Here is a 17,522-nt window from a genome sequence, read left to right on the forward strand (position 1 = left end):
GAGATGATATCATTAAAACCAGCAGCTTTCAGGGAAAAAGGCTCAATGGTATAAAGCGTGCTGAGGGGAAAGATGATGTAAGCGTTTATGTAATCTGCATCTGCGAGATGCACAACATACCGACCCCTGGAGGCCACTATTGTCTCACAAAAACATGAAATTACACATTGGATAGATTGAGCGTGCCATTAACCAGAGAACGATAATTCAGCCACTTCTCCATTTCTGTCAACGTGTCACCGTTAGATTGTATTAAAGTGCATTGCCGTGTGTTATTGGTAACTAATAAAGTAATAAAAATAAAAAAACTAGAAAAGACAAGCAGCACATGCAACTATCATATAACAACTATTAAGACTTCATCCTACATATATATAAAGAGCTCGGTATTTTCCTCCACGCATCAAACATCGTTTGAAACGTACATTTAAAATCGATCTCTGCAACAGGTCTGAAGGACGGTTAACTTGATGCCAAGCTGGCTGCCAACCTGCTATTACGTTCGTAAATAAGGACGTGATCATTTCTTTATTTTTACGTTTTTTTTACTGCGTATCTAGTTAAAATAACCAATTTTCATTTTTAGGGAAATAGCCTATGGTGTAATTGATTCAATGCCATGACAAATAATTAACTTTTTAATTTACATACACAATCAATAATAAAGATATATATAGATAAAAACATGTAATACGTATGAAGTGAAAGAGGAATATTGCAAATATTTAAATCACTATTTCATTGTTTGTGATTTCTGAAGCACATGGTCCAATCATTGCAGCGGGAGGACGGGCATAACAGCAGCACCGTAGCATTAGTCCAATGTGCACAGAGAGAGGCGGGGCTTCCGCTCGATCTATGTTTCAGCACCTTGGACAGCGGCTCGCACTCGACTGCGGGAGAGATTCTGGGTGCGGGTCGAGGTTACTCGCCTCCTGTTCTTCCAAAAACTAATTAGAAAGCCAGAAGAAGAGGTATTTCATAAAAATCGTTCTATGGTCGCTTAATATCTTGTCTTTCTTGGGCGGTTTTTTATACATTTTCGACGTTGGCTGTTGGTTGTACGTTGGTTGGTTCTCTGCAGCGTGTCTCCTCTGCGTCTGGGATCCCAAACAACAAACGTTCAACGTTTTGACTTTTGGCGTGCACGGCTACTTCATCTCGCGGAAAAACAGGCGCCGTCCGCGTTAACGCCTTTTGTTTTTCACAAACTGAATTGTACTTTATTATGTTTCTGAAATGGCTCCCGAGAATTTTGATTAGCTGGGTGCGATACCGTCCTGCGTAAGTAATATGAAGTTTCTGAATTCTTTATCAGCCTGGTTCAGGCATTAATCCGCACTAAAAACTAATCGCCCGTTTGCCTAAATTCATCTCTTACTTTTTGTGATCTTCGACCCTTTTTTGGAAGATGAGGTTCTTCTACGGCCTTTTGTATTGCACATAAATTCCTGAAAGAGAGAAGAAACGAAGAGAAATCAGAGTTTTGCCGTCTGAATTCGTGCAGTGCAGCCGCATCATCTCCTATGCCGTTTTAAACGTCTCCGCGGCACGTTTAAAGATCGTCCGAGAGAAACTTCGACACAAGTGCAAACACAAGGATAAAGATGAAGAAGTTCAGGAAGGTTTTGGACGGGCTGACGACTTCAACGCCTGTCAATCCAGGTGGATCTCCAGTGTGCGGCAGTGCGGCCGGGACACCAAGTGCGGCATCGACACCACGGGAGCTGGATATCCAGGAAACGCTGATGTCAGAGCACTTCCAGATCTGTAAGGTGGGTGTCTTTCTCTACATTAAAGGGCTCATCTGTCATTGCAGTTGTGCTGGTACTTCTAGCCAAGACGCCTGCTGATCGGTGCAACTGTGGGGACAACAATCTGCATAGGTATAGACCCACTGCAGCGCAACATAACCAGAACAGACAACATTGGCTACACTGTAGACAGTAAACCAGATACCACACTAATCAACCTCCACCTTCAATTGTTCAGTCTAAACATCAGTTTACAGGAACCAGTAATGAGATTGGGTTCATGGCATCCACTTTCACGTTGTTCTGTGTAGCTTAAGGCCTCCCTTTCACTTCTCCATCTATCTATCCATCCATCCATCCATCCACCTACCAACCTACCAACCTACCAGGGAGGGAAATATGCAAAGGTTGAGGTTTTCTCATGACCTTTCCTCTCCGCATTCGAGAAGTCAAGTGATGGGGAATCGATGACATAACCGAGGTGTCTTAGCTTACATGAAAAAGTGAGAAAGCCTCCCGTAGTCTACGGGCTTATGTGATTTTCCTGAAGCTATTTTTAGACTTTTTACTGCCGATTGCAGCTTGATGGCGGAAACTGTCTGCAGCCGTTCTGTCGCTGCTCGATAAAAAGAAATTGAAGGTAGCTTGACATCTGGATAAAATTGTTCACTTCAGAGCGTTCGAAGTCGGCTCTGTTTTATTCGCCGACATGTCAAGTTAAACAGAAATAAAGCGGCAAGGGAGAAAGAACAAAAGCACTGGTATTTGAATCAAAATGTAGCCTATAGAAAGTGCAGAATTGTTTCAAGTGCAGAAATGAGAGTTTTATTAAACGTTACGAGGCTTCATTCTTTTGAAATAATCCCAGAAATACTCATTCACTACCGCGCTTTGTTCCCACTGTGTAGTAAAGCGACCGCGGTGTTGCTCAGCTCTCCCCGGGGAATATACGGTGAGAGGCTTCCGCTGGTGCGAGACCCAACAGCCCCAAGCCCTGGTGACGTAAACGTGTTTTCATTTTGCAGTCGTTTCCTTCTAAGCTTCTTGCAAACGATTTAAGCTCTTAACATATTGCACGTAGAATATCTTAACAGGTTGGACAATCGCCAACCAAGATATTAAATCAAACAACACACAGCGAGACCTGACGCTTCGCACATACTCTTCTTTTAAGCTATTTGCCTATAGAAATAACAGCGACACTGACAAAACAATCTGTTGTATTAACATGAAAAAATAATGCACATTGGTGGCACAAAATAAAGGTATGTTTACTCAGCATTATTTCATTTCGTTCACGTTGGTAACAACGTCAAACAACACTAATTTAAAGGGGTCATTTGACGTGGTTAAAACGAATATTATTGTTGCTTTAGATGTAATACAATGTGTATACACGATTTGAGGTTTAAAAACGATGTATTTTCCACATAACGTGCATGTTTGTATCTCCTCTTTGCTCTGCCTCTCTGAGACGCGCTTATATTACAAAGTTTATCCCTCTGAAAAGCGAGGTATGCTATGATTGGCCAGTTCACTAGTGCGTAGTGATTGGTCGAATACTGCACGGAAATGTAACGCCTCTTAACAAACAACCATTTACATCGTACAGAGTTTGTGTGAGATAAAAACAAGCTCGAATTATAGCAGGGAATTTCGGCCCTTCTTGATCAACCAGTGTTAAGCCATGTCTTGTCGAGACAAAGACAATAAACCCCATTATAAACACAAATTTTTTGCCCCTAGTTGGATCATAATTACTGATTATAAGGATTTTTCCACGTTGCGCACGTGTTTGCATTTTACAGATCACACAATGAACCAATAACATTAAAATCAACTCGCGTTGGTCCGTAACAAAGTCTTTTACTATGAAAATATACTTACTGGCTGCGAATCTGAAGCGCCAGACAGCCCTTGATGAGTTTTAACTGTTGGAATTGCCCCACTTTTTCCGTGCATAGCTGGTCTTGATCTCTCCCAGATTCGAGAAAGCAATCTTTGGTGAAATGCTCTGCACAAACCTGAACATTTGGATTGTACTTCTATGGAACAGTGTTGAAAATAAAGTTTAACAAGCTGTGGCCTTTGGATAAAAGCGTCTGCCAAATGAATAAATGTAAAATGTAAATGTCTTCACGACATGGCTGCAACGGTACAATGACATTTACAAGACCACTTTACTTGCGTTTAGATTTGGGCGGTCTTAGTGAAATCGTGTTACGAAGTGACGTAGATTCGCCAGGGTGTTACACAAGGCGTTTCAGGCAGGTCTGTGTGAGCATTCGTTTCTAGATTAAATACATCTTTTGTTCCGACACCTACATTTTTGCAATTTTACGTGTCTAATACATGCATAGGCAATTTATAACACACCAAAGACAAAGAAAAAAACGTATTTCCGGCGAATCACCCCTTTAACAAAATAACTCTCAAAATGCAATCTTATGCAAAGCACAATGGGAAATTTAAATCCTCTACCAATTATATAATGGTATAATAATTATATAATAATTTCTGTAGTGCCAACATGACAAATAACTTGTCTGAATTCAGAACACTGCTCAAAACTCACCTTTTTTCTGATTGTTACTTCGCATACATTTAATGTTGTTACTTCTCATTTTTACTTGATTATATATTTAATATATAATATGTTTATATCATTATTATTATTAACATGAAGGTATTAAGTTACAACTGAACATGAAAAAAACATGTTGTGACCAAATTTGACAATAATTGTGTTGATTTAACTTACTCAAATTAATCAAATTGGACAAGCAGCAAAAACCATTTTTGAATTTGTATGCATTTAGATTTGCTTTGCATAAATTTGCAGAGGTTGTTTGTAGCCCAATGTTTTTAAAGAGTTCATATCCATTAGATGTTAATCAAGGTCATTTTGTTTTTCATTACTATTTTTCCACCCTCTCATTGACCCTTAGAATTAAACTGGCCGGTTGTTTATGTAAACACCCTCTTTTGATTTGATAACCTCTTTGATAACTTCTTGCTTATGATGTGAACTGGGCAACATCACTTATCTGTGCCCTTCAGGTTTACTGTCAAGTTCAGTATAGTTACTGAAGCCCCGTTCTTCAATAACAGCATATTTGCAAATCCTGCTTTAATGGTCTCTATTGTTCACCATTTAAGAATACACTTAATCTGGAATAGATAAGCAACATTTGGGCCATAGGCATCTTTAGCGAGTAAAAAGCAAGTATTGTTGGCACAGGTATGATGGAGTCTGGAAAGGGGTGTGTTCTTTTGGATGTTGACTGAAACAGTGCTCTGGAATCTCAGATATGAAGTATTCTGTTGAACCCCTCTCGTGTGCTTACGAAAAGACTTTGACATCCAATTCTGGTTTGATCACTGAACTGAATCATGGGATTTGACAACAGCTTCCGTCATGGACTGTCATGTTTCATATTTGGTTAAATGTAGATCTCTCTCTGTCACTCTCTGTTCGGTTCTTTCATTCCAAGATTATTATATGCACAGAAAAATAACAATATCAAGCATATGAAATAACTAAATGCAATAAATATTATTTTACAATATAATGGAATGTTAACAGAAACAGGTAAGCTTGCTTTCCAAGCCTTGGTTTTTGCTCTGTATTTTCTTATTACCCAAATAAGTTATGTATATCCTCCTTTATGAAATGAACAGAAGTTGTTTTTATTGTTTTTCTGAAGAAAAGATATTGTGGTATTATGGTGGCTTCCTCTGTGCTGCTCTGAGACCGCAGTGGCTGCACAGCCTGTGCTCAGAGCAGCCTGCTCTGCCTGTACATATCCTCATCTCTCAACAGAAAAGCTGTGCTCACTCAACCAAATACAAACAAATATGAATTGTTTGGTCTCTATTGTTGATGGATGTACAATAGATTTATTTTCAATAAAACACTATGTTTAATCAAAGTGGTAGTAGGGCCATATAGAAACGATAGGACATCATTGTTTGTCCAGATAGACAGGGGTATTGTGAAAGGGCTAGTTTTTTAGGTAGTATTTTTCTGCTTATCTTTCCATGGTTTTACATCTGCTCAACTAATTTATGTGGTGTCACTTGTTTAAACCTGATTGTTATTTCATACCCTCATTTAAACTGTGTTGTCTTTCCAGTCACTGAGCAGAGCCAATGTAGTTAATGTTGCAAGCAGCTCTGTGTTTGTAATCACCTATAAATGAATAGCCGTCCTCAGCCAATCTATATCCTCTAAACCTTTTCCCACTCCACTTCTCTGATCCTCCTTTGTTTTTTCTTGCTGTAATTGAATGACTCGCGCAAATGCGTGAGTTAAAGGACTGATTTTCTTGCAAGACTTTTGTGTTTTTGTTTTATACCCCCCCCCCCCATCAATTCAGTTTAACCTATGTGCTAAAATACCACTGCGATGTAAATAATTAAATAATTTATTCAGCGCATGCATACTATCTTTCTGTGTAATTTTAGCACATTTTAGTTTGTTTCTTATTTAAAGCCATTAAAGCTACAAAGCTGATAGCTTGGTGCCATTACGTTATTAGTTAATAGTAAAATTGTATCCAGCACTTAAAAAAAACCCTCAAGCAAATAGAGTTTTGGCTATCTGCACTGATATTCATAAATTCTTCAGTATAGCTGTCAGCAGGCTTGTGCCGGCAGTACATTTTTATGTTGCGGTAATTGATGAAGCTTTTATTACTGTAGACGGTATCATCACAGTGATGAAATGTATTACAAAAGTTGAAAAGATAAGCAAACGTCAGCGTTATAGTGTCAATAACAAGTTTATTAACTTTCAATTATCAACAAATAATAAGAATAAATGATAGTTTGTCACATGTTTAATTAAATATGATAATGCATATTTTATATCATACTAAATTTTAGTAAAGGAACACATTTAAAAGTGATGATAAAGCTACAGATGCCCACTTTACCCTTTTGCTGTACAGTGTATTCAACATACATAGTCAAATAATATGAGATTCATGGATTGATGTTTAAATTGTCATTATTACTGACACATTACTTTATAGTAAATAATTACCTGTCAATGTCAGTACAACAATAATGCAATAATTTGTGTTTTTTCCCAGATAGAAAGTAGTAGGATAGCTAGCTTTATAGACATTTATAGACATTAAAAGCAGCACTCTGTGGCAAGATTCGATTGTGTTGAGTTTCATCTCCAACTTGAAATGTTGTGCGGACAAAGGTAAAGATAAGGCACACTCTTGTTCACGGTGATTTGAAGTGCCCGCAAAAATACTACCATGTATTTTCACTACCGTGGTGTATCGTATTATCGAACACCGGCACATGTCTAGCCTTCACGCTTCAAACAGTGACATGTATATTTACCGTGAAATTCAAAAGGGACAAATGTAATGTCTGGCTGGAATTGCGAGGTTGACTCCAGAACACTCGGCACGAGCCGTCCAATGTCCAATTAAGACATTGTTGTCTCACCTCCATATCAGCCGTACTGCCACCATTCATCAATATTTGTTTAAAGTCAATGATGATATAACTCCTGACAGCTGTGTTCATTTGTGATTGGCATCTTTCCATTGCCTCCCTTTCTGATGACTTTAGCATTGAACCATCACCCTCCCTGGAAATGCAAGTGATAGCCGATACGTCCGTAGATGGAAATCCAGTTAGACAAGTGCACATGCATGCTCAAGTACATAATGGCTTGTACATGCAGTAATTGCATTCTAATTCTTTGCATGAATTCTTGCCGGCAGCATAAACACCAGCAGGGTTCAAACGTGATGCGCCCACACATACTCTCGTCTGTTCATATGACGTCTTCATGAAAATGCACCACCATTGACAAAGCAGAGACACGCAGATGGACAATTGCTTACGAATCATCACATTAACCTTCTTATTGTTTCATTTTTTTTCTGTCTCTCTCTCTTCCTTTAATAAGAAGTACTTGTGACTGAATTCAGGTGTAAAGGTTATACGTTTTGTTGTATTCTATCTAGAGGTGTCTGTTGAGAATCTTTTTAATCCTTTTCAATTTTATTGTCTGCCAAGTGAAAAGTAGTAGAAAAGTAATTGCACATCTCTTCTCAATAAGTGCATGATTTAAGGTGTTATTTATTGTAGCAGGGAACATACCAAATTACATTTTCCCATAAGACGTTTCTAACACAAACAAATACAAACAAATTATTTGTGAAGAATGTCTTTCTCAGCTTACCGAGAAAAGTGTGCTCTGCTGCAATCTTTTGCCGTTTGTGTTTACATGTGTATACACTATCAGCTATATTTAATCAGCTGTAAATGTTCAGTATGTAGAACTTGCACTGTAAAGAACAAAAACATTGTTTCTGTAATATTCTGCTTAATCTTGGGTATATTTGCATATGGATCACATTTTTGAAAATGTCCACGCAAATATTGTGAATCAAAAACGTTAACAAATCTGCCTAAATCATGTTTTACTTTAAATATAATTATTAATTAATTGTTAATTGTGTAAAACAAGGGTCTTCAGCATTGTTCGGGGCAAGGAGCCCTTAGATGAGAGATGCATGGAGAAGAGATACTATAGTAAATACTATACCCCTTATACTAAATGTGTAAACAGAGCGATTTAGATAGAAACAACCCTTACTGTCACAGCAATATTATGTTAAAGTGGAGGAAACATGTTATGTCATACATTCTGACTTCTTCACACTGTTGAACGTGCTGGCTTCTCATGCTTAACATTGGATGTATGACGTAGTATTTCTGTGCTTTGATACACTCCTCCAGCAGAACTGTGTGTTGCAGAACCCACCGCTTTAAAAAAAATTCTGACGTCTGTTGTCTTTCTCATGGATCAGCATTGTCGCGGCTGTTGCACGAAAATTCACAAGTTTTTTCTGCAGAGCATCATATCAGACTAAGCAGAGCAACATGCAATGAATCCGCGTTATTTTTGGGGTGCACTATCAGTACACAGTTCGCGTTTCATTGATTTTAAGCACGTACAGTAGTTTTGTCAGAGTTTACAATGCAGAAGCGGTGTGGTGTCGTTTTCCTGTCAAATTCGTGCTTTACAGCTTTAACAATTTTGAACAGAAATTCTGAAATATATGAGAAAGAATGCACTTCATGTGCACGCAACTCATTTCATCTGTACTCTAAACTTATTGGAAGGGATACGACTTTTTTTATGTTGCAGATGTACCGTTTCTTCTATTGCTTCTGCTGCCTGAATGGATGTTTTTTGTGAATGGAGGGGTAAGGGTAGAGTTGGAGGGTAAAGGAGAAGCTAATGTGAAAACAATGAAAGTCTGTGAGATGTCCTCATAGCAAAATCGGCATGTGTGTGTCTGTGAAGATGATGGTCTGGATTATAATTGATTGGCCACAGAACTGCTTTTAAAGTGGGCTGTATGCCCTCATGTGGCATCACCAGGCTGATGGCACATTTATTGACCCAATAAAAGAGCCTAATTTCTCTTATCTGGTATCTACCCCCACCACCTGCCTCACTCTCTTTTTTTCTTCCTGGCTTAGAATATTTATTCAATTATTTGCCTAATCTTTGTCAAAATAATATTCAAGGATGTTTGAGCAAGATTCAATCAACACTATTCTGATTACATAGGGGTCTTTTAATCTCACAGGTATGTCTTGGGGTTAGGGTGAGCAAAGCTATCACGATAATGTGTTTTAATTCAGTCCAAGTCTTTATGCACACTCAAACTATTGTAATAATAGTAGAAGCCATGTACTTCCTGTACTTATACTTTATCTTCTTGTTTGTTTCTCTCTTATTCCTGTTAATTTACACGTACACATTAACCCTATTGGTGCATTCTGGGTCATCCATTCAAGTTTTTTTGTCTTTGGGAAATTATTCTTGACAGCACTTAGCTGAGGACCTTACAAAGCTTTGCATGTGTGTATGCCACAAACAGTTTGTACAGTATGTGTGTTTCTTTGCACAATTACTTCTACACAGACGCATGCATGCACTCACACACACACACAAAAGCAAAAATCATAAGTCCTCAGATAAAAAGTCCACAAAAGGGGTAAACTCAACTGTTGGGTTAAATGAACCCAGAAATTGTTTACATATTTGACCTAACAATGGGTTGAAACAACCCAGTATTAATGGTTGTATAAAACACAGCATAGATTAATTTATAACCAGTTGGGTTTGTCAATTCTTTTGTATTTAAAGGTGCTATGCATAAAAGTATTTGCTAAATTAATACTTTACATAACAAATTTAGAATATAGTCGGCTTAAGTGTAAGAGAGTGTTACAATATAAACACTTTATCCTAATGAGAATTAATGAAAAGCAGTTCTTAAATTGCTCAGAAATGAACTATCGCTTGAAATTGTTTAAGTGTGTGTTAAAGTGTATTACACTATGTTGAGTCAGGTTCTCATTGTAGTGTATTGTCTTCTTAATAATTTTTACTTACAGTATTACTTTTGAATAGACATTTTTAAAACAAGTCAACTGTTTTTATGTTTTCATGGTGTAGACGTCCGGCTCTAGTCATAAATTCTGGCTCAGCAAGGTCATGCCCTGTGTCCTTCCCCATTGAGCCGTGCAATGTATTTTAAACAAAAGCAAGTTTGATGGACATCAGAAATATGAACACATCAATTAATTTGAGAAGGATGAAGAAAATTCCTTAAAAGTTCAGTATCTAGATTTTCTTTTGTAGTTTGAGGACTGAAAATGTGTACTGAATGATTCATAACAGAGTCTATAGAGCTTTTCATCCTGATCCTCATGTGCAAAGCCTATAGAAATTTTATGAGCATGAAGCTCGGAAAACAGCCCTCTGAGTATCTCCACCATATGTACCAGCCATCTCTGATGTATTGGGCACCACAAGAGGTCCACAAGAGCAATGTGCAGATTTAGAAATTACAAAAAGAGGAAATTAGAGACAGACAGTGATAGGGATGCTCATTTCGGTTAATTTCCCTTACCAAGAACCAACACTCGTTATCCCAACATTAACCCTTAACTGATAAGAGTTTAATATTAAATTGGAATATAATAAAAATACATGCTATGCCAGATTTCGAATGCTGCGTCTTATTTGACACAGTTGACGACGGTCTCTGCAATGTTAAAAAAAATTAACAGATTTATTTTATCATGCAAACAGCAGTAGAAAAGATCAACAACAACACCTGCAGCCACAAATTATAAAATGTTCACAAACCTGCAGCGTTTTGGATAGGGCTGGGAATCGATTCCAAAAATAATAGATTCTAAGGCTTGGGAATCGAAAGGCGATTCCAATGGTTGGAATGGATTCCATTAAAGGAATGAGTAAACAGTAAAACTTAATACCTGATCTCTAAACATCTGTCTGTCATTTGCGGATACGCACAGTATCACTGAAAAAACTCTAGATCTACTTTTTTTAATTTCATTTTGCTTAAAACCTTTTTTGCACAAAAGTAAATTTACTCAAGAAAACTTGACAAAAATGTTTTAAGTAAAATTTTATATACAAAAACTTTACAAATAAATTTTTCTTCAGTTCAGTTACTGATTGTTGAGCTGTCAATCATATTCCCTGAGTATGTTTGTGTGCACTGCTGAGCAGGGGCATCGTACACAACACACCGAAACATGTCCTATACGTACAGATACATACATTTAAAGCGATATTATAGAGAATTTATCTTAAGTGTATTCAAAACACAAATCATTGCAAGAGTCCAATTTAAATCACTATCTGATTGATATATTAATCTTCTTCCAAGTAAATAAATGGTAAATGCAGTGTGTCTGGTGTGTTTGTATATCTTTTATACAATTTTGTGCTATAGTAGTTAAAGAGTCATACAAATTAACATAGAGCACAAAATAAAAATGCAAAATGGTTACCCTTTTTTAAACTGCTTATAATACAGATTTATTATCCATTATGAAATTCCTTCCATTATGAAACGAAAATATATAATGCAATATATATTGACAGGGGTTCCGTCCAATCAGCAGTAACTACCCCGGTCACACAAAAGACCTACCTTTTCGGGTTTGACCGAATTGTTGTTGTGTTTTCTGACTTGTCGTTGTGTTTTCTGACTTGTCGTTGTGTTTTCTGATTTGTCGTTGTGTTTTCTGATTTGTCGTTGTGTTTTCTGATTTGTCGTTGTGTTTTCTGATTTGTTATTTTGTTTCCGGATTTGTCGTTGTGTTTTCTGATTTGTCGTTGTGTTTTCTGATTTGTTATTTTGTTTCCGGATTTGTCGTTGTGTTTTCTGATTTGTTGTTTTGTTTCCGGAATTGTTGTTGCGCTTTATGGTTTGTTAATGTGTTTTCAGATTTGCTGTTGCGTTTTCAGATTTGTAATTGTGATTTGGGATTCGTTTTTTGGCTTTTAGATTTGTTGTTTGTTTTGCGATTTGTTGTTTTGTTTGGCACTTTACGGCTTCCGTAGGCTGTAGCTAATTTTTCTTTCACCATACAGAGAACTAAAAAACACAAATTTGTATTATTATTATAAAAAATGTGTTAATAATATTACTTAACTTAAAAAAATAAATATACCTTTTAAATCTTTTAACTGATAGTATTAATCGGTCAAAATTTTGAATTGGTCAAAATCAGTTAACGGTTAAATGGTCGATATTAACATCCCTAGACAGTGAATAAGTGCTGGCTGGTTACGATGATGCCCTGCTTTGTTGATCTAGATGTTACTTTTCCAGGCAGTAATATTATAGTAATAATACATTTTTAATACATGCTGCATTAGTAATGATTCTACGGACATATAGACCATCTTTTGCTTACACTGTGTTATATTGCATTGCAGCAACAGTTCAATGCTGTCGACCAAGTCGTTTATATAAATAAATAAGTGTGTTATGTGAGTAGAAGGCATTAGATGAATGCAAGTGATGTTGACGGTCCACGGATATTTAGGTGAGTGTGCGACAATACTGGTTCTATTATTACGATGATGTGTAGGTTTGCGCGTCTGGTTGCAAGCGCTATTGTGACAGCGTGATCTGCAGTCTTAGGCACAGAGCAGTGCACAGGAACGCTAGATGTGTGGTCTATTTTTAGACCGGGGTCTAGACTCGCCCGCCCTTCCTTCTAAAGCAAGAGGCTGAGTGAATGAGCGAGAAAGAGAGTTCATTGTGTATGTGTGTTGGAATATTTGTAGCAATGGAGAACGAGTGCTTTGAAATGTAATTAGATAGAGAGAGATAGAGATAAAGAAAGAGAGAGAGAGACTTTCTCTGTGTTCTAGAGAGTCTCTTCGCTTAGGTCTCTTCATTTGGTTTCTTTCAGATTCATGCATTCAGAAATCAACATACCATACACAACAAAAAGTGCACGCTCATCAAAGATAACCATAGATATAAATGGAGAAATAAAGAAAGAGGGAGGAAAAATGGATCTTCTTGGTATGAAATATGAATGAGGCTTTAAGGATTGGGGCCAGTAGATGTATTTTTCATCCACTCTCTGTACTATGTATATTTAATGGCAAATGATTCTCTTCGCAGCCTGAACAGGGCCTGTTTATACTTCCCTTTACATACGTATAGGGAGGTCCCAGGGGCCCCGTGTCTCCTTCCTGGCCCGGGTCACATCACCCTGCTGGGACAAACAGGAGGTCAGCGCCCCCTTGCGTCTCAACCTCTTCTCCAGCCCATGATTAAAGACCGCAGCGCTGCCAAGCCCAGGCCACCCGCCTCTATTCCAGCTGCGAGACTAGTGTGTGTCTATGGCTCATTAAAGTGTTATTCTGGGATATTTTCAACCTAATGTCTGTGTAAAGCATCTGTATAAGTACAAATTTCAGCTCATACCTCAGTTTGTATAAGTTAAGGGGAAACGTTTAGAGTATTTAACAGACACTTAACAGGCAAGCGGGTTTAAAAAAAAAACTGAAACAGGGTGGTACTAATTTTATTAAGAGGCTTGCATGAATTTTTAAGCTTGACAAATGGGTGTACTTGAGCTGTTAAATTGTCCGAATCTACTTTTTAGGTTGAGACCAATCCTCTAGGACCTAGGTGGAGGAACTTGTGGATATATTTACAGTGTTTGATTATATACACTGAGACACATTCAAATAGTTTGTGATGAATATTTGTATCCATTAACACCCAGGTAAAAGGCTGCTGTTAAGAAATTCACACAGAAAAAAAATCCTAAAAGTACTTGGTCAATGTATCAGTGTAGACCTTAAGACATCCATTTTGATCATACCATTATTCTCAATAGTTACCAACATATGTCTAGGGTGAAAGGCAACCAATGGTATTACCGGAAGTATTCAATTCCTGTCTGTATTCTTAAATTAAATTACATACTTCTGGAAGTACTGTAGGTATTTCAGTCTAACAGACAGAAGAAGAGGCATAGACTAATACTTGCAGCATGTAGAAGCTGATATATATAGCCAGTATGAATGACTTGGTGGAACAGTAAAAGTGGGGGAGGGAAGTTCACTAGAGGCTTGCTCCTCTGTAAGAAGTTGGCACAAGAGCATGCCACAGCTTGCAGAGACACAAATACGGGGCCTTGCAGGGCAAAAACAGCTAATGCGTGCCTGGCCGGTTCTGGACATTAACACAATTTTTTGCTAGGTTGTGACAGCGAGACGAGTGGTGCGACCGTGTTGGTTTCAGAAAGCTGCGAGTGTGCATGCATATGTCTGTGCATCTGCACAACATGATTTTCTGGATTCACTTGTATGTCTTATCCGGCATTTGTCTGTTGCAGCAGGAAATTGAATCATGAGGAGTTACCAATGGAGGGAATGTATACTGTATATATATATATATATATATATATATATATATATATATATACATATAGGAAGAAAGGAATGGTTTTCTGCACATACACACTCTTAAGCATAATATAACTGTATGGCATTGTAGATATAGGGTGAAGAAATTAAAATGCTAAATGGAGGAGACAAGAGCCCATATCGGAGAAGGGATACAGACACAGAGCAAGAGAGGAAGAGAGAATGGGAGGGGGCTTACTTAAATAGTCTGCAATAAAGCAGAGCACTTAATAAAAATCCATACGCTGAGGCATTCATTAGCACTCGTTTGATTAATAGAGACGATAAGGCAACAGACACACTGACACAATGAAACATCGAACACAGCCACGCCCATGCAGACGCACCAATGGCTCCAAACCTCTGCATAATCAGACAATAAACCTGCAGGCATTTTCACAAGTCCAGAAAATCTGAACGTGACAGAGGTTTTCGTCACAGCTCCATTCCTGCTTAATAGCCACGGATGGATCATCTCTCTCTCTCTATCTCTCTCTCTCTCTCTCTCTTTCCTGCTTTGTGATCACTCTATCCTGCTCATTCATCCAGTACTCACTTGCATCAGTCCAGGGCCATGCAGATGAATTATTGATGAACGCACGTACATAAGGGTGCCCAAAAAATGGGGGAAGTGAAGAAGAGAGAGAGAGAGTGCACGAAAGGTGATTTTACACGCAGTCAAAGAAAAAAAGAGAATGAGACAGTAAGTCACATGAAACATTCCAATGTGGACATCTTAAATTTGTTACACTCATGCTGTCTCAATCAGGGACTACTGTATAGTAATCCGCAGAAGCATTTCTGATATCATTGATTCTTTGAACAATGCCAATTTGCGTCACAGCTCTGGAGCTGCATGTGTGATGGATTTCAGCACCATCTGTGGCTAACACAGACCTGCAGACTCTTGATGTTTTTGTTTCAGCACCAGTGGTTGTGGACAGCACCTGCTCCGAATCATTTAAAGTTGGCTCTTGACCAGGCTAATCGATCACAGAGGTTTAAAATATTTATTTTGTAAGGCTGGAAAGAAGTGAATTGCTTGTGAATGGGGTGAACTTTGATGCACAATCATTGCTTTTGTTGGCTATGAAGAGTTTGAGTTGATTCCAGAAGAAGACAAACAGACAGGTGTTTGCAAATTGTACACTTGGAACACACAGCAAAATCAACAGCCAAATATAATCAAAATATTGATGTGTACTGTACTAATAACCTTTAGTCTTAACTTCTTACTGTTGTGAACAGGTTATGTGTTCGACTTTCGGGCTGTGCATGTTAAAAATGCATAGCTTAAATGTGTCATAGTTATATTTTTAAAATAAATGTATTATAAAATCTGTATTTGGTATTATTAAACAATTACGGGTATCTTTCTATGCACTAAAATGCATTTAAGGTGGACAAATACATTCAAAATGTACCCCCATTCACTATTCCTACTATGGAAAGTCAATGGAGGACATTTGGAAGTGAACTGCTCCTTCAAACAATCAAACAAAAAAGCCTGTGGTCTCATAAAAAGTACAAGTAGACAAGATAGCCCACGGTCTGACAACAATTGTCAGTAGTGCTTCTTTGTTGGTTACCCCACATTTTTATGTTTCTTGGGTCTGCTCTATTTCTATCAAAGCAAACAAACCAGCGCATCTTTATTAGTTGCTTAGTGACTGTTGTGTTGAAGTGGGCCAGAAATGTGCAGGTTACAGTATATGGTATTCAGCCAATATTTATGTTGATTTGTGTGCTTTAAATCTGCCCAGATTACATACATTTCACCAGTAAACCAAGTGAACATAATTTATGAAACAATGAAATTGTCACCCACCACAGTTGATTCTGGGTTCTGTACTGTAGGTCTTCGTCGCTCTTTATCCTCTATTAGATCCGCTCTTTTTTGTGTGTTTAGCACATCGTTTAGCCTTTCGATATCTCCACCCTATTTCTATAATGCTATACAGTTATATTTTCTTGCCTTGATTATTCTCACACTTGTCTTTGTGAGACTTGCCTCCCGAAATGGTAGCTAGCCGTGCGTCACATCGCTCACATGGTGAGTTTCATAGAGAGTTTGAATCTTTTACAATTATTAACAGCATTAATCCGCACGTGCGTATAAAAAAAGATGAGCATTGCGGGTGAGAGAGAGAAAATGATCCACTGGAGTGGATTCACACACGTTGATCACGAAACAAGAGACTGGAGGATGATAAATTGTACTTATTTGATTGATAAATGTATTATGCATGGATTTCACACGTTCTTTCTTCAAAACGTCTAACTTGCAGAGTGCTGAGTTAACCACGCCCACTTATTTACATTCCACGGAATAGAGATTTTTCTTGCGGTAGAGATATTCAGTAACGGAATATAGCTCCATTTCACCCAGCCCTACTGTGAACTATAAAGTAGCTATTTCAGCCACTGTTGCAGTGTTTTTCACAGATTTAAACTTGTTTGATAGTTCTTGACACTACAGCGGTTGAGCGATCTGTGACCTTTTGTTTCAAAGAGAGACTGAGTGGTGTTGCTCTGGCTGAATGTTGGGATCTCAGTGTTAATGATGTTAAGCTTGGTTCGGTTCCCAAACCTACCAAGCTGCCTAATGGAGACATTGCAAATCAGTCACTTCCATATCAGTCTATGTAGTTTTTATAATCAACCTATAAAAACAATGGGAATCAAATGGATAGTGAAATGTTTTCAGTAAGATCTAGTACTTCATCAGCTTGGGGAAAGATGTACTAACAGCTTGCGGCAGCGCAAACGCCTCTTTTGGTGTAAAAAACTCTCTGTATTTACTAAAGACACCAGGTGAAAATTAGCGCGGAAAAGGCATGGACACAGCTGTTTTGCGATTTAGCTTGTTGCATATGCATTTGTAGAAGCTTCCGCTTTAGACGGAAAGATTTAGATTTAAACTTTATGGTAGGAGCGTTTTTAAACTCAATGTGATTTAT

At 37.9% G+C, this 17,522-nt stretch overlaps 1 protein-coding gene across 1 annotated transcript in view; it reads left to right on the top strand.

The window, feature by feature from the left end:
- Positions 1–885: 885 nt before the first annotated feature.
- stxbp5l (syntaxin binding protein 5L) overlaps positions 886–17,522 on the top strand; it is a 128,840-nt gene continuing 112,203 nt past the window's right edge. The window contains exon 1 of the mRNA XM_079463995.1: positions 886–1,775. Coding sequence (XP_079320121.1) covers positions 1,608–1,775 — 168 coding nt within the window. The 5' untranslated portion in view covers positions 886–1,607. The remainder of the gene's footprint in view (positions 1,776–17,522) is intronic.

This window comes from Barbatula barbatula (assembly GCF_947034865.1).
Source record: "Barbatula barbatula genome assembly, chromosome: 9".
NCBI classification, from domain to species: Eukaryota; Metazoa; Chordata; class Actinopteri; order Cypriniformes; family Nemacheilidae; genus Barbatula; species Barbatula barbatula.